The 18,753-nt window shown below is 39.4% G+C and overlaps 2 protein-coding genes across 2 annotated transcripts in view; both read left to right on the top strand.

Moving 5' to 3' along the window:
• Positions 1–6,614: 6,614 nt before the first annotated feature.
• Positions 6,615–7,913, top strand: LOC143182063 (uncharacterized). The gene is made up of 3 exons (XM_076382805.1): positions 6,615–6,727; positions 6,787–6,815; positions 7,639–7,913. Exons 1-3 carry the CDS (start codon positions 6,615–6,617, stop codon positions 7,854–7,856), a joined length of 360 nt encoding a protein of 119 aa, XP_076238920.1. The 3' UTR covers positions 7,857–7,913.
• Positions 7,914–8,075: 162 nt separating this feature from the next.
• LOC143182555 (uncharacterized) overlaps positions 8,076–18,753 on the top strand; it is a 124,832-nt gene continuing 114,154 nt past the window's right edge. The window contains exon 1 of the mRNA XM_076383602.1: positions 8,076–10,739. Within this exon, the coding sequence (XP_076239717.1) occupies positions 8,471–10,739 (2,269 nt within the window). The 5' untranslated portion in view covers positions 8,076–8,470. The remainder of the gene's footprint in view (positions 10,740–18,753) is intronic.

Genomic DNA, 18,753 nt, shown 5'->3' with positions numbered 1-18,753 from the left:
GACTCTCGTCGAGATTTCATCGCGACGCTTCGAGGCGTCACAGCAGAAATTCCTCCTTTCGTGTGTTCGTTTTCGGGCCTGAACCGAAGAACAGATTTTTCGGTGCTCATCTGCCAAACAAAACTTTGATCATTCGTGTTTTCATTGAAGTCTTTGACAAGAACTGACGAAATACAAAATTAGCTGAAATAGGTAGGGGAATTAAAAAATTCATTGAAAAGAGCCAAATTTTAAACAATAACGAAGACAATAATTTATTAATACGATCATAGTTTAAGACACAATATGGATCTGATGAAAATACTGGTCTACAAAGAAATAAAAAGCAGAATTAGGTACAATTTTCATGAAACAGGAAAACCATACTTTCTTTCCAAACAAATATTGGAATCCATAAAAATCCTGAATCCCAGACCTGATTAATATTAACCACCAGTTATGCAGTCTAGATTTTTTTTAATTTCTATAGTTTTTAGATGAATGGAACGTCCATAGTTTAAATTATTACCATTTGAGGGCGATTTATAACTACTCGAAGTAGAAAAAGCTATTGATAAATTGCATTTGCTGAAAACAGGCATAGTGATTCTGATCGGATTTATTCGATTTAATTGGTAACTACTCGTTCGTAATTCCTCGCATCATTATGTTCGACTTATCTTCCGTATTTTCGTATAATGGGGCCTTTGTTGAATTTATCGTTCCCTCGGCAGGGGCAGTGAGGAAACAAAAAGTGACGCAATTTGTGGCTTCGTTTGAGCCAATATTTCTTGCGCGGCGTAACTGTTCAATCGTAAAGGAAAACGTTTTGTGAAATACTCTTAAGCGAGATTGGACTCAGAATTAATTAGATGACTTGGAGTACGAAATTAGTCCTCCGATTATTTTAAATCTGACTTTCTAAAATGAAATGAATTTCAAGCTAATTTTTTGGGACTATTGGTTACTCTTGGTAGCTTCAATTTCTTTTTTCATGGCTGCAAAGGACACTGCATTTCTTCAATTTATTTTCCACATAATCTTCCTTCTTCTCAAAATTCTCCTCCAAAACTCCTTCCACACCATTCACAAATATTTCCTAACTGTAATCTAAACCATCGAAAGTGTTACAATCTCAAAAATTTCAGAGTAGAACATCCATATCGCGCATTAAAAATCTGTTCTTTCGTCGGGCTTTTCTAGCACCGATAGTTTCCGTTCTCCGATTAACTTACAGTCAGACCAAAATCAACTGGCCACTCGTAATTGTTCCTCCATTTCGAAGGAAAATGAACACTTGTGCATTTTCACGTGAGTTCTCTTCTGTTTCGAAAATAAGAAACACCAAGAGACAAGATGATGGGGGTAGATTTAATTAGTGACTTCGTGTAGCCAGTTTCTTTTGCTCTGACAACAGCCGTGTCGAACGAAACGGCGAACAGCTTTTAGCTCTGTTATTGTCGTAATCTTCCTTGCGCGTCTTTATAGGAGAACGTTGTTTTTTGGCGACGCTGTCTATCCAGTTTAATATTCGCGCGTATACATTTCCATTATTGCCCCGCGCGTATATTGTGTAATTATAAACTGGAAGTAATTTACGTGGTAGAGTAGCGGCGAAATAATATACTTGTTGCGCTGTTGTGTTACGTGTACGTGTTCAGCAGATCGATTTAACGCATACTAGTATTCAGTGTCGTAAAAAGTACTCCCATTTTGGTATCCACGAGTCGCTGACTGGAAGGTTCCTTTCTGGAGTCAAGCATTGGGAATGTTCATTGAAAATTAGTGCAATGTCCCTTGATGCAGCTTGTAAAGTAACTTTCAGATTTTGTTGTACCACACGATTTTTTTTGTATAGTTTTTGAGTGGAGGAGTAGAGGATTTCTAGTGTTTCTTGAACAGTTGTTCGATTGAAATTGCATTCTACGACACAAAGGTCACAACAGCTGCTCTAATAATTGAATGTCGCGGAAAGAGGCCGTGGGAGACCACTCTTTCAGCAGTGTGTAGAAAGTTGTCAGCTAATTCCGATACCGTCGACTGCAGAAGGCAGAGAATTTTTGACGTCTACGATAGATCGAGTTGGAGTGTTGATCACTTCCTTGAACTTCTACTGAAATCATATTGAGAGCTTGTCGAAGGTTGTTTGCACGGATGCAAATTTCTACTTTACATTTTTATTGTGAAAAATTGATGGTCGCCCTGTATAATTATATTTTTAAGATTCAAGACGTTATCAGAGAGAGGGAAGGGAGACTGCCAAGTGTACAGATCGAAATGACAGTACTTTTTAAAACACCGATATGCGGAAGGTGATATAGTATAGGGCGGTTTCCTTTGAAAACGTGCAATTCGTCGGCCAAATGAGACTTAACGCGGTGTAATTATGCAATTGTTTTATCTTTCCTCTGTTGAATTACTGTAAGTACGATAATTTATCATTAGAGCGAGTGCATTACTTTATACATATGTACGACATAGGAGAAAGTTAATGGTAATCGTGAGAATAATGTGTCGTTGATACCTAGGATACGTAAATGAAATGCTTCTTACGACCTAGTATTATTATATGGGTACAGTCGCTGTCATTCGTATTCATATTAGACATCGTAATCAAGTGGGAGCTACTAAAATCTTCTCCTTAACGTGTAGCTTTATTTTTGTTCGAGATCAAATTCGACAAAGTTAGGTGGTCCTTAAGAATTGCTTTCTTGACTCATTCACGCTAAACACTACCCCTATTTATGATAGTTCAGTCATATAGTGGTAATGCCTATTTGATAATCTTGGGGACCACTCAATCTTGTTTTTATTGTAGGTATTTTTTAGAAGTGGAAACATTACTTAATTCATAAACACTCTTAGATCAAGAATCAAAGATAAAGCTAAAATTGGAAAAGAATATAAGATAGATCGATGCTGATTTTTTTAGCTTCCATTAAAAAATTCAACCCCCACGCAAAGTCGAATGACAGTCACCGTACACACATTTATAGAGATATATATATATGTACATGTAACTGTACAAGATGAATGTGAGTATTATTACGCGATAATTATTCCGTAAAATGCAGAAAAATCCATTCACGACCCGTTGATTATGCGACCTTTTATAACGTTTATTTACATAGGCTAGGTAGTATGGAGCACAGAAAGTGAGAATCGTGCACGATATATCGCGTTTTAAGGGGCTTTCGCACGCGATCGCGCATTTTGAACCGGATATTAAAAAAGCAATAAACGGCGGTACAATGGATTCTTTTCGTCACAGTGTAGCTTTCAGAACCTTTTCAGATTCTCGCGATGGAACTTTCTTGGCGAGTTCCATTGTACTTATTTTAACTTAGGTGCCTGATAGTTCATTCAACATAGGTAATTTTTAATTTCACTCGACTTAGACTTTGAATAATCTGTTTAAAGAGAAATTTTTACGACTGTATTTTTTTACCCATTACTATTTGTTGATTTTACTTCTAATTTTTCATTTTTCATTATTCTTCCTTCTCTTTCAGTATCTTATTTATACAGATTGATACAATATTCATTCTTCATCTTTCTCCCTCACTTCGAACTGTATCAGTCACCTCCTATCAGATCCAAATGTTTATTCAAGAAGTAACACGTTCTCCTCACCATTGTGTGAATATTTAGAACCAGGCCATGCAGCGCGCTCTACAAGTCTGTTCTCGCTACGAACAGAGAAACAAGGTTCAGAATTAAACATAAAAAATGAACGAATGCAATCGTGGGAACCAGCGTGCACACACGAATTCACACGCAGAGAATCCATTGTACATCCGTGTGCATTAAGCGCGAAAGCTTGAAAGCGCGTTACAGTTTTATCCCGAATAAGAAGCAGGGAGGTCGTGGGTGGAATGTTTAGAGAAATTTATCGATCAAGCTTCTTGATACGTTTTTAGATGACGACGAGGATTGTAATTACCCTTTTATAACTTTTAGAGGACGATATCAGTCACGAAAAAAAACCTGTGCTTTTGTCAAAAAATATCACATACCCTGACACAAATGCATCACTAGTAACAAAGTCTACGATTGGTCCCACGCGTTTCTGACACAGAGCAATTCCATCAAATTAGCCATGTATTTGCATTAGGGCGCGAGATATTTATTTCCTGGGTTTACCAATAATGCCTCGCTGTATTCCACAGTCATTCACCATTGATATTTGGACAGGATAGTCAAGGTTTATGTTCGTTCCGAATGAAATGTTCTCCCGCAGTATATTGTACGTTTATATTTCCGCTAAACGCTGAATAAATTATTATTTTCTATGCTACGAGAACGTTTTGCGTTTCATTCGACGACCTACATGGAAACGTTTGAAACGACATGAATAGACACTTAATGGAATTATTATTATTATAAAATTCTTATGTCGAGGTTTTTAAATTTTAGCAAATTCATTGTCACAGTAGCTGAAACAAATTTTGGACAGTTTTAACTAATTCACCTGACACAGAATTTTATCATAAGAACTCATTTGTATTTCTATTCACAGAAAAGCTTCTTCTGTTTCTTCTCACGTTTCAATTTACCTCGCTTTGTGAAATTAATTCATGGATCACATATTTTCAAACATTTTAAAGTGCAGTGGATGAGTAGGAATTTGCAAGACTCCTGTATTTGTGAGTAAATGCGTCTGAAGTAATAGAAAAATATTTCTCTGTTTGCTGCAAAAGAATTGTTGCTACACTGACACGCAACGCTTTCTCTCGCTCTTGATTTTTGTAAAGGAACAGGTATCGGAATTTTCACCGCGAGATTTATACGGACAACGTATCCGTTTTGAGGAAATTTATTGACTCATTTTTCAGTTCGACTACCTTTACTTTTTTTCCTTTGAGAGATCACGGTCTTTCGTTGCGTAACTGTTGCGGATGACTAACGAGAAGATTGATGCCAGAGTAGCAATTTTTGGCAATTACGCGTTCTCCATCGTGACTCAGATTTTGCATAAATGTTGCGAAAATGGAACATCTATTAGCAGCTGCTACCTATCAATTAATACTTGAAGCGTGTGATTCTTCCTAAATTTAGGAAAGTTAGTTCTAATTATATCTCTGAATTCATGGCTAGGAAATCGAAATTTGTCAAAATTAACATCACCTTTTCATTTCTTTTTTTTTAAATTTGGAAAAGTAAAAGAATACAAATTTTCTTATTTTTAACACTTTCAGTAAATGTCACATACAACAATTATATTTTGCAGGATATCAATCACTATCTGCAATATTATTTGCTTTCAATATGTGAGTTCCTAATGGTGCGATAAACTGCACGGTAATTTGTCAATAGAATAGAGACCTCTGTATGCATCTGTGCACACATGCGGCCTGGAGTTGATCATGATCGAGTGTAAACAAATTTGCTATAGGTCATTGATCTTGCGGAGCTATACAACACTTCTCTTGACAAATAATGTTGCGCGCCCTCCATGCATACACAACGCAGTGACGTTTGTATCGATGCGTCAAGTTGTTGGCTTGGATGCAGTTAGGAACTTGCAAGGAAACTTTGGAGAAAACTTGTGATACCAAACTTCCGACTGCGGGAGTTAAATTCTTGTCATTAACAATGCTAATCACTTGAACGATAAGGTGGTAGATTAAAGTATTTTCTTGTCATGAAGTAGGTGGAAGGCATTATGAGAGGCTCTTCACTGTGTAATTTTCTTTTCAAGCGACTGTCTATGCTAAACATTTATTTTCCTGCGAATTAAAATCTTTATACCAGTATCCCAATGCGGGAGAGGATTAACTATGAATTTATTTTGGCTTGCAAGGAATTAGAGAAGAACCTGGAGGGAATTTAAAAAAATTCATTATAATTTAGAGTGGTTTGTTTTATTTTCTCAGGGATTTAAATATCTAAAAATTTAAAGGTTTGAAGATGTGAGTATTTGATAGAACGTGACACAAGGAAGTAGAGTGAAAAAAGAAATTAAAAGGAGGAAGAGGAGATATTAGAAAAAAAGCATGGAAATAGAGAGATAACAGAGAAACTAGGACAGGGGAGGAGGGATAAGAAAGAGAGAAGGAGCTAAGAAGTAGTAAAAGAGGAAGGAACCTATGGGTCATGGTCAAAAGCTCAATTCTGTTGAAATTTCCATGCAGCCAGAGATATCACATTACTTACTGTCTCCAAGGAACATAGAAATAACATTCTAAACTGACTTACATATAAATGCATCTACATTCATCATTCCTTACAATAATAACAGAAGAACAATCAGAAAATTCAGTATATAATTAACACCTATTTAAAGCTTTATATTAAGACATACAGCTCTCATAAATAGGACTCCACTTCCTTGCCCCTAGATTCAGATAAAAAACAAAACCAAGAAATTCCCACATCTTCCACCCAGCAAATAGTCTCACAAATTCAGTAGCACAATCTCCAAGAAATCGTGACCCTCATACACGACCCAATAAAACTGCCCCTTCCCTCGGGGACAGAGACGCGCAACGCTGCAGCCGACAGCCCATGCATACCTGGCGGAAGCGGGCACGCGGGACTTGCGCTGGCAAATGATATTCGTAACACATCCCACGTGCCGGCATTCCTGCATCCTAGCGACCATTGGGTCCCGCAGGATTTATTTTCGGATCAGTATGACGCCAGCGTGGGTTTACACGCTGCTGCCGCGAGGCAGTCGCATCGAGCTGCTCCCAGTGAATCCGTGGCTGGCCTCGTACGCGAGTCTCGGCGAACGACAATGCAGCGGGCCCGATAGCGATCGATAACGATCGATAACGATCGATAACGAACGATCGATTCGCGGAGCCAGTGTTTGCGTAGCCGGGATTCCAGAGGTGCGTACGATCGCTGCTCGAATCGCGACGATTCCTCGCGCCCCCTCTTCCACGCTGTCCTCTATTGCCTGACGCTTGGTCGTTTGCTTGGGAATCGATAATCGCGGCCCGTCCAGTTTTTCTTCCCGACGAACGGGTCAGCTATGTCTTCCGAGATATTTTGAGACGCGCTGATACAGTCGCTCGCGAGACGCCCAGCTCGAAAGGGGGACACCTTGAGGTTTTGTGATCCGCGGGTTTCCTCGTGATTCTGGATCTCCTTTCCAGTCACGTCGATCCTAGTCTCTTCACGTCGGTATAGTCTTGTTAGTACTCTCGTGATGTTTGTTTCTGCGGGACCTTTGGGAATGGGACCAGCTTTTTGGGTGGCCGAGTGAGAGGCTCGAAAAGCACGGGTGAAATTCGGGTCGATTTTGGTGCCAGCACTTCGACGCTCCTACTTGTAATTTCGCGCGCGATTATTTATAACCAGCGCTTGTAAACACGCGCAACTTCGGTTTTCGCGCGAACCACCCGCCATTTCGCGCCAGTACGGTTATAAAACGAGCGGTGGACGTTACGGCATTCTTGCCAGTTTATTTCGGAGTACCGTGGATTTTTCTGCTGCCTGTGCCCGCTGTTTTGTTACTTATGCATTAAAGGGAATCGTGGCGTGCGTTTGGTAACAGGTTTTATAAAAGAAACGTGAATCGAAATCTTTTTGGAATTTAATCACTGACAGATGTTTGAACTTTTTCGTCAAACTAGTTTCTACACTTTCCAATTCGTGCTATTTTTATGGTCTAACTATTCTTTTTTTTAAAGACTGTCACCTCTTTTCTAGACCGTCTTGTATACGTTAAATGCCTTCGGCAAGGGAAGAGAAACCTCCCTCAGTATTTATTCAGTCTTTCGTGCAACCCTCAAGGGGTAAAGCTCGCTCATAAACTCGTGAAAACGGGCACAAACATAGCCAAACGGCATAGCGGAACAGTAAAACGCCGTTTCGGAAACATCCCAAACTCAAACTCCCTCGATTCTGACGAGCTGCCAAGCGTCTGAGGTCACGTTACATAAGCAATCTAAGCAATCTAAGATTCATTCGATTCTGTCGAAGAATGACTCTCGATCGTGCCTGTCGTGCGGCGGATACGTGCATCGTGTCAGTGGGAAAGCGAAACAGCTTGCTGCTCGAAGATTGGAACAGTGCACAGGCAATTGCGGCGATCTATGATGCGAAATTGGTTTGATTAATAAAAGGAAGAGAGAGACATTGTGACGATGTGAACTATTTCCGCGGCCAAAATACTTTCGCTGCATTTCAGAATAGTTCTCTCTAAGTGAATGTTGAAACCACTGCAGTGTCACAATGGATATCTAGGTACTGTATTTTCCTTCCCCCGAGTTCCAAAAGTGTACGTTATGCAGTAGGAATCGCTATTTAAAATATTGTTCAATCCAGACGGATGCTTGTGTACCGTAGCAAGGAGAAATATTGATACAGTGAATGTTCGAGTGGAATGTTCTCTCCATCGAGTTAGAGGAAGCATAAAGATCCTTCGAGCGTTGAAAAGTGATTGAACTAAATCGAAGCGTCGTTTGGAGTGTCTTCGTGTCCCTTAAAATCGGGGTGACTGAACTCGAGACTACCGTGGCCAACCAGGAGAACCGGAAACATGAAGAACGCTCACCCGATCATAACAGCGGCCACGTCCAGTCTAGTCAGTCCGGATTCCTCGTCCCCGAACGAACCCACGGAACCGATCATCAGGCTGAAGCTGGACAAGCCGCTGCACTGGGAGTGGGAGCTGACCACCTCCGCGGATACGCTTCCTGTGATCCAGCTGCTGGACAAAGATGGCCGTCTGCTGGTCGAGACCACTGGCAAAACGGCGCAACGAGCGAGAGGCTCCTTTCGCGATGGCCTCAAGTCCTACGAGGAGTTCCCGCCAGGAAAATCGAAGACCCCAACCGTTTCCTCGTCGTTCACATCCTCTTCCGCTTCCAGCTCAACTGTTCCAGCAGCGTTGCAAGGGAACCGTAACATCGACGGATTCAGCACGAAGTTCGGCGGCTGCGAGTTCGGGTACAAGCCGCGGAAGTCTCGAAGCGAGGTGACTGTAAAGGAGAGGGAGAAGAGGAGCAGGAAGAGACACTCTGTAGGGCCAGAATCGTCCACGAAGCAGAACGAGGAGGCGAAGTCAGCTCTGAAGGGCTACTCTGCCGGCGATTATCTGAGGCAGCAGATCATAGATGACTTGAGAACGAGGAGCACCGTTGGCAAGAGCCCGGAGGAAGTTGCTAAAGAGAGATGCAAGAAGGTGAAGGCCTATTTGAGGAGCCAGAGCGAGGTTCTGCCTAGGCTGGTCCATGTGGAGGAGGAGGAGGGCGAGAAGACGGAATCGACTGTTAACGGCGACGAAATTAGGATCGAGAAGATCACAGACGGCTTGAATCGGCTACGAAAAGCCATCGAGAAAGGGGAGACGAGAGTGTCCGATGACGACAGGGAAGCCCGCGACGCTGTTTCGAGGAACGACTCTGCAGTGCTATCAGAGATGGATGGGAATTCGAGACAAAGGGACAGGGAATCAAGAAACAGGATCGAGAACAAGGAATTAGAGAAAGTGAAGGCGTTCCTGCAGAGGAAGCTGCAGCAGAAGATGCAGCAAGAAAGATCGCGTAGCTCGAGTCGCTGCGACTTTCAGGAGCAATCTAGCTTTGGAATTAAGAAGGGGTACTCGGATTACTGGCACAACAAGGACCCCAGCGGTTATCGCACCAGAAAGGTGCGCAGCGAGACGAACATCATCAGGTTCGATCCAGAAGTGCTTCAGAAGGAGAAGAAGAGAGGGAAGCAGCCCGAGAGGGAGAGATCGAGGAGTCGTATATCGCATTCCGAGGATTCGATGAAACAAAAAGCTTGCCATCGGTCCAGAAGCGACGCGATCCTCGAGGCATCGGAGTCGAGGGAGGAAAATCGACGAGCGAGGGTCCAAACAAGGGAATCCTCTGGCTCGGAGAAGAGGAAGCTGTATCGAAAAACAAGGAGCGACGTTCTGCTGGGTCAGACAGGCGGCAGCCTCGATTCGGAGCAGGAGAATCCTCCGAGGCGTATCAGGAGCGAGGACAACGTGGACGAGTCCTGGTGGGAGTACAAGGAGAGGAAGAAGCACGAGAGACTGCACAGGGAGACAGAGAAAGAGGTGACCGAGGAGGACTTCATGAGCAAACCGAGATGGAAGGACCTCCAGGCGGAACTGTGCTCCTTCAGGAATTGTAAGATCTGTCAGAACTTACAGAACTGCGTGAATCCCTTGCAAAAGCAGGAGGAGAACGCGGAGAGCTGTGGGGTCCCTGAGGAGCCCTCGAAGGACACCTCCAACGTTACTTCCAACGAGTCCACGACAGACAGGCCAGCCACCAGGTTACAGGAGAATTACTTGGCCGTTGATCGGAGCTCTGACGACCCGAAAAGCCTTCTAGTTGCCAAGGTTCGAGTAAAGAATCACGAGATGGACACTTCTAACGTGAACTCTGGTGACTGTGGGTATAACACCATTCCCAAAAAGGCTTTCAACGACTATCGGGAACTGTACATGCGATCGAATGTGAAGAAAAGCGATACGTTTAAGATAGTAGACGGCAGCGAAGACCCTGAAGAAGCCGCCACGAGCGAGCTGAAGGGGGAATGTGACGAGGGATCGGTTGATAGTTTTGGATGCTCGAATGGTGAAGGCTTGCTGACAAATAAGTCGAACGAGGACATCGCTAGGGATTACTTTAAGAGGGTTTACGAGCTGCTGAAGAAACGGCAGGAGGAGGCGAGGAGGAACCAGGAGAGGCAAGGAATTTTCGGCTGTGAAGACTCCTCATCATCCAATTATGCAGAGAAGGTGCAGAAAAAGAGGCTGCGACGCAAGAAAAAAGATCGCAATGGGCAAGGTAAGAGAGGAGCTTTTGTTCTTGTCGCCTTTTAATGAGAGATTGTATTGTAGTTTTCTACTGCAAGTTTATTTCTTTTAATGATACAATTTGAGAGGTTTACAGAGATGCATTTACATTTCTTTAACGCTTGAAGAGCAGGGAAAGTAAAAAATATTTTTATTTAGTTATCAAATATTCTATACTGAATATTAATACTATTTCTTTCTTGGGGGATAATGCAGCCTGCTCTTTAAATGTTACTAATAAGTTTTTTTAATATTAATACGTTTTACTATTAATAAATAAAGAGTTTAAATAACTTTAATATTCTCCAGAGATCATACTTCAGAACCGAATGTCAGCTCCGCTGTATAAACATCAGAAAATGACAGACCTCCTTTCCAATGACTGCCGACAAGCATTTCTTCTTCCAGTTCTTTCTGATAAGTAATTGAAATCGTATTCGTTCGAATAATAATCGAGCCGCTGTTATTGAAAACTCGATCACGTCTGCGTAGGTGGTTAGGCATTGTAGATATTCAATTCCCATTGGAAACTGGATTACACGGTCTTTGAAGCTTTTAGCGATTTCTTCAACCGAATATTCCGACGGAACGCTCAACGAAATAAAGGTCAGATTAAAGTGGCTTTTAAACACTCGCTGACATTTCCGCAGGTGGTCGATAATGTCGCGTATAAATTTAAGGAGGAATAAATTGCTAACAAACGGGGTTTTTTTTTTTAAATTGTTCATCGAATTTTAATTAGTTTGAATATTTTCTTTAAAAGAACATGGCGCTCACAGAAGATATTTTTTAATTTAAGATCTAGGTCACGTGAAGTGTACAACCACACAAATTCTTTTGCTTGTTTTTGGGTTTATACTTTATCTTCACTTTTGCAATAATCTTCTTCCTGAAACTCCAGAATTCTTCTTTAATCTTTGATCTCCTGAATTAAATTAATTACTTCTTTCTGGTTCCCTCCACTGCAAACTTCACCTCCTTTTGACCAAGCAACTAATCGTGCAAAAGCTTGATTGCACTTCCGATTTTTCTAAAAATTCTCTTCCTCTACTGTCAGGATCTTGAACTCCACATCCCGAAGCTTCACGTGTTAAATTAAATTAATCACTTCTTCCACTCACTTGGATTATATTTAGGTGTTCCCTTAGCTTCCAGCGAATATTCTCCAAATATTTAATATCTTCTTGCACGTCGCGGTTGAAGGGGGCAGCGAGTAACGAGGCGAAAATAATTATTGTGGAAGTAGAGTCGGAAGAGTTGATTACAGAAGAGCAGGCGGATAATTTTGGGCAGACGTCGCCATGGACCTTGTATAGTCCCTGTTGGTCCTTCTGACGGGCTTTCAGCCAAGGAGATTAGTGCCGCGCCTTCGACCAGGAAATCTCACGGAAGTCAGTGAAAATCTCCGCCACAACTCGCCACAATTTTCACAGATATAATCTCTTCACCCCCACTCTCCAAGCCTTCCCATTTCCTGCCCCCTAAAGAGGAGCAGTCGGTAGATTTTTTGCGAGGACGTTCGAATGGCTGGAATAATTGGTACGACTTCCTCTTTTCTCGACGTTCACGTAATCGGATAGAAGAACGGTTCAGGGAAATGAGATAATTGCTTTCGTCTGTCTCTCATTTATTACTTCTTCGATGGCGATAAATTGTTAACTTCATAAACGTTTGAAATTGACATGGAAAATAAGTTTGGGAACTGAATTTGATGGAACTTACAGAGATTACTGATAATAAATACCTTCATTTGGAAAACGTTTACTTTCTTGAAATTTTGTAACATTCGAAGGTAAATTAGTAATTAAATTTTGAATAGAAAGTACTATAATTGGTGTTGTTTCAGAAAATTGAAGTATACCTAACACTAAAATAATCGTATTACTGATAGACTATAGTGTTAAATTACTATTTTCTCAAATATAGAAATCATTAATCAAAAATAAAAAAAAAAAACATAGAATAAACCACGAGTTTACAAAATAATAGGCTTTCGCTTCTTTATTCCACATAATAAAAATGCAGTTGCTCACTCCTCTTGAACGTGTATACGCCGTCCACAAATATCCAATAGCATTCAGCTTTTTAAAGCAGGATAAAGCTCCTTTGATCATCTCACGTCCTTCTCGTACATGTCTGAGTGTCTCAGAAAATCGTATTTTAGACGAAGGTACTTTCCACAGAGATAGGATTACGTAGGACTACAGTAGTGATAGGGCGCTTAAAGTGCACGCTAGGAGGAGAATAGAACCTTCCGAGCTTGTAAGCACTTACACGCTGACAGGTGATACCGCACGCACGTAAGCTGAGGAAAGCTCATTACATGATTAATAGCGCCAGTAATGGCGTAATATCAGTAGCGTTCTAATGATACTCGTAACCCACAGTGAGCTCTGGTTACAAGATTATATTGATTCGATGAATTTAACTATTTGCTTGCTTTACTTGTTTGGTAAATTTGTCATTAAATATTGGACGAACAAATATGTTATTATATGTCATTGGTTGATGGATGTATTTTCTGTAAATTCTATTGTTTGAACATTTTTATTTCAAGCTAGGTACATATAAAATATGTCTGCCTTAGGGACTTATTCTACTGCCAACGCGCGCGGACCAGGTAAGACACAGTATTGACAAGCGAGTAAGTAGAATAAGACGAGTCAGACACGTTTTACGCGCACTTTAGGCGTTCTTTGGCAATTAATAACTTGGAAACAAGACCTCAAATGCAATTTTTTTATTCTTCATTTTCGTTTTATTTTGGCATATAGAATCAGCCTTCCAAATTTTTAACACCTGTTGTTCAAGTATGTACGTACAAGTACGTATTCTAGATTGATAATTAGAAGTTCCAAAACCTAAAATATTTTTTGAGTTTAATATTATCATCCTGAGCACTCTAAAAAATATTCAGGTTTCACTCTACACTCCTCTAGACTTCTACAAATTCGTCGCAAAGATTCAAGCATCCTTTTAAATATTTTAGATCGTGTGGCAAGAAATAGTCTCCTGTATAACGCGACAGTGACAACAACTCAACACTGTCTGTCTACCGACCAAATATTTTGCACAACGCAATTTAATTTCCCTTAACGTGTAATATCATTAAACGCTCTTGGCATTAAGTGGAAAGCGTTTAGCACTTCTGGTCGTGCAGCCATCAGTCTGATCTGAATATCAGCGGGCAGACGTTTACATATAGCATCTACTTGTTGCTAGACGCGAAGTGCAGCATTCGATGTTGGCAGATGAACAATTGGCGAGTGCAATTTCCCAAACAATAAATCGAGCTTCGTTTTGGACATCATCGCGGTGTTTAGAACTCGCGGAATTCGAATGATCTTTCTTCACATTCTGTCATAACTTCAGTATCAATGCCATACTAATTTGATGCAATTAAATTTTTTTATCCTCGCCTTCTTAGTTTTTATCGATAAATAGTTTGAAATTCGCTGCAGTAATCTAGAAAATTTATTTGCTAAAATTTCTCTCATTTTCTTGCAAATAGTTATTGTCGACATTTCCAACGTAGACGTATCACTTCTAATTCAACTGCATTGACATAGTAAACAAATGCTACGTGCAAATTATATATACCAATGTCTCTAATTATTGTGACTAAATTACGACCTATCCAAGGAAATCCTTAGAGTCCTGTGTCAAAGCTACTTGTGTAGGATGAGGAGGGCTTCAGAGGGATTTCTCCCTTTAATCAGAATACATCAGAGCTACTATAGAACAAACAATTTATACACTTGGTATACATATGCAAAAGCAAATGAAATATTTCACACCAAACGGTGCAGTATTTGATAATATAGATATTACAATATTCAAGACAGATATTACAATAATTTTAAGAAAATCTAGACATCAGAAAGTTCAGTTTGCAGTTGGATAGAGAAGATATTTTTTTACTCAGGAACTAAAGCAAAAATAAATCTACGTAATTCTATTTTCAGTGCATAGAACATTGTATGCAACATTTAGAGACAGAAGGATAAATATTTTTGTCAAATGAAAGGAACTCAGCCAATTTGATATAGTAAGGAATTATTTTTGGGTGGACACGCTTAGTAATTTGTTTACACGAATTATTCCTCTAAAATATCCATCAAATTTTGACATTCACTATCAAAGTTTGATTATTAAATTCTCAACAACAAAAAAAACAGGAATATTAAAAACAATTGAGAACATAGTTACCCATGTAATACCAATTTTAAAAAATTCATTTAGCTTTCTTTATTATAATTTTCTCGACAACAAAAAATTGCAAAGACATAATGTTCACGTAAAAGAAAAAACGCGCAAACACAATCTTGCTGTAAACGTCTTTGAAATAAAATTTGGCGACGCGCCAGCAACTCTGTCGTTGATTTCACTTCCTCCCGCGGAAATAAGTCGCGCGTGTTGAAGCAAATATCGAAATTAAAAAAAGGAGAAAGGACGTCGAAACGATTGGTCTTACGTAATATCCTGTCGTGAACCGATCGGAAGAACAAACTCCTATTTCCGGTTAATTGAAGCCTCATTATTTCGAGATCTAACGAGGCGTTCGACCGTGAGTCGTTTGGTGAATTATCGATAGAGACGCATGCAATCGGTGACGTAGACAGGATATCCTGATTCTGAACGCGATCATTCCACGTCGTCCTCGTTTGCAGCGTCTTCTTTAAAGCCAAACGAGAGTATTGAACTTGTTGCCACTTGATATTCATTTCGATACCTTGTTTTACCGATATCATATTATAAAGCGTTAGATGAAGTGATAAATTGAAGGTATTGTTGCATATAGATTGCAGTAGAATTTTTAATTGAATTTTAATGAAATCAGATAGATTTTGCAAGAAGGATGGTTTCAAAATTTGATGTACTTGTTCTCAAAAATTAATTTACGAAAAAATTGAGTAACTGGGTTGTTGAGTTATTTCTATCGAAGTCGTCAGAAATGCATATATCTGAATAAACATACATATTCATCTCTTCTTGCATCTTGCAGTTTTTTAATAATATTCTTTAAAAGTAAATCCTAACAGTCACTGCGACTGCCTTGGTAGCTCTACCGTTAACTTGGAGGCCATCTAACTGTATCGTTAACATACGCTTTGTAACTTTACAATGGATAGATCAATCAAATTCTATCCAATTCAATTCTCAACATACCTCAGTATACATAAACTGAAAAATCTATCCTCATCTTTCGCAATATTTCAAGTAACAGTTTCCTAGAGAATAACATGAAAAGAAATTAATTATTTCGCTCCCCAGTCTCACTAAAGAATAGAGAAAGAACTGAATAAGTGAATGTTGAACTCAAGACGTTCTTCAGTCGTGAAATTGTTTGAAATGAAGAAAACGAACCACGTATTATCGCATACATCGTCACTCGATCGCTTCTGCCTTTTTTCATATCGCTTGCACATGCAACGCTGTAACGAATCGACCCGTTTGCAACCAGCCGATGCATCCCGACGACAAATAACAGGAATCACGTGCTGGATGCGAGTGGACCTCCATTTGCGCGGTTGATTGCTCGCGTTAGTTGAGCGCGTAGTAATTATTCAGAAACGCGATCGGAGGAAAAAAGAATTGCGGATGAGGGCGGCCTTAATCGAAAATCTCTTTTAATCTCCTTCTCGGGTAACTTTTATTTTTCATGTAACGCTAAGAAACCCATCAAAAACCATTTAGGGAAGGATTATGAAGTGCGCTTAAAAATAAGAGTGTAGACAAACTTTTTATGTCTCGAGTAACACATACTGCTTCCATAAAGAAAAAAAAATAGCGACCTTGTTTTACTGAAATGTGAGCTTGAGTGGAACAAGATTGCAGAATAAATGGATTTTACAATTGCCTTCGCGGTATAGACTGTAAACGGTTTAATTACGTCATATTGTAGATTATATCTATTCCTGTAATTGAATTCGAAATACGTGAATCAACCGCAGACACCACATTGTTGAAATTAAGAAGCAAGGTGTAATTTAAGAACACTGACGTCTCAAGGAAACGTTCATCGTGTTTATTACACAAGGGCGTGCATGTGCAAGCGCGTGTGAAAGGATGTTTTTAACGAAGGAAGAAAAGTTGGTAATTGAGAAACAGTATTTGAGTTATCTTTTATTAGCCACTGAAAAAGTAATTTCAGAAATGTTACGATGTAATAATGAATATACAATTTTTTGAAGCAGTAAAATAAATACAGTTAGATTTGTAACTCCATCTATTACTGACACTAGAGCAGAGTTAGTTAAAAAATATATTAATATAACTTTTCTATGAGGGCTAAGATAAAATGCTTCATAAAAAGCAGAGCTTTAAAAAGACATAAAACGCATCTCACTATTTAATAAACTAAGTCAATTAACTTTCACCTTATACACTCTGTTATCACCACCATTACTAGGTAGTATAAATTAAAACTGCCCCAGTTTAGTAATAAAATCATCAGTCTTAATAAAGTTAGGTGCTCCACTTCTTCCTTAATCTCAGATCACGATCTTTCAATGCTAAAAATGTGGGTGTTCAGTAATAATCTTTTCTTAATTATTGAAAATCGATGAACTTTTTATCATCGGGATCTAAATTTACATGTACTATGCTGGGATATAAAATAAGACTAATGACAGTTTTTATGAAAATAATATTAACAGAAATAAAAACATTTTGTCCCATTAATTATTCCCTAAATTTTCTTATATAAAAAAAAATTGAAAGAACATCCGAGTTGAGTTGTATCTTTCTTCGTCCAAACAGCAGATGCCATAAAGTTTTCCTGTTGCGTGTAAGTTTCAACCTTTATCTCTTGCTGCACCCATAGAATTTACAACTTCTGTTTCTTAGTCTGCATATGACGTCATTCCCCGGTGTTTCCAACTTTCCTCAAAATTTTCTCTACCATCCTAATGCTCCTTGCATACACAAATTGCGCATATGAAATTTAGACTTTTTTAGCTGGATAAATTATAAGACGTGAACGATATAAACTTCGTCGAGTTTCAAAGAAGTGTACAATTAAATTTTAACCTGAAATAGGTCACAAAATTTTATCATATTGTATTAATATTATAAAAAAGAATTCACGTATTTATAATCTTTTCGTGCGCTCCTCTGTCATTGGAAGTTATACGAGCATTAAATTTTGATGCAATGTATTTAGTTCATCCTCGCCGCACTTGACACTTGGGACCATGGGATTGCTCAAAAAGGGGGATTCAAGGGATGAAGGGGTTGAAGCAGAGAACTTGATAATCAGAAGCTCTCTTGTGACGAGTCAGATTACAAGGAACTACAGTCACTCTTTCTACTCTACCCCCAGTTTTACGTGGAACACGGTGCAAGTGTAGTTTCTCCAACTTCTGCAAGTTATCCACCAGCTCGCGCATTTCACTTTGCTAATTCCCACCGAATTTGAAGTTCTTCGATAACCTGCATATTTCTATTGTTCCATAAATCTAACAACGTCGAAGCATGTGTAGCGAACTTATAGAGACGCTACAAATGTTATCTTTGAATGTTTAGCTTGTGGAGGTTATAGTAATAACTTGAACTTCTGCGGAACATTTACCAGTGAACATTTTTTAATTTGACTCTTTCTGATGAAACTGCAAGCTTTTAAGATAACAGGAAGTAAAAAAGAACATAATGTGTTCAATCTTACTATCGTAATATAAAAGACTTATTTTCCCAAAAAAAAAGAATTTTCCATTCCACTAACGAAATTAATCAAATATATTATTAATTATAATTTTCTATATTTAAAGCCTACTATTTCTAACACGAAATCGAATAAAATATTCCTGCAAAAAGCATCGAAATAATGCATTATTCGGGACTATCGCAGAAGGGATGCACATCACATAATCCACGTTTATGGACGCGATACGAAACAGTATGTCGTTCTACCCTCGCTTCGTAAATTTAAATTTGCGATCTTTCGGCGACTCTCACGAAATACCACGGTGACCCAATTTTGGACAGTGACCTGAAGGTCAAAGCAA

Source organism: Calliopsis andreniformis, chromosome 8, assembly GCF_051401765.1.
Source record: "Calliopsis andreniformis isolate RMS-2024a chromosome 8, iyCalAndr_principal, whole genome shotgun sequence".
Classification (NCBI taxonomy): Eukaryota; Metazoa; Arthropoda; class Insecta; order Hymenoptera; family Andrenidae; genus Calliopsis; species Calliopsis andreniformis.
The sequence above is the reverse complement of the archived record's forward strand: the minus strand, read 5'-3'. Positions and strand labels throughout refer to the sequence as shown.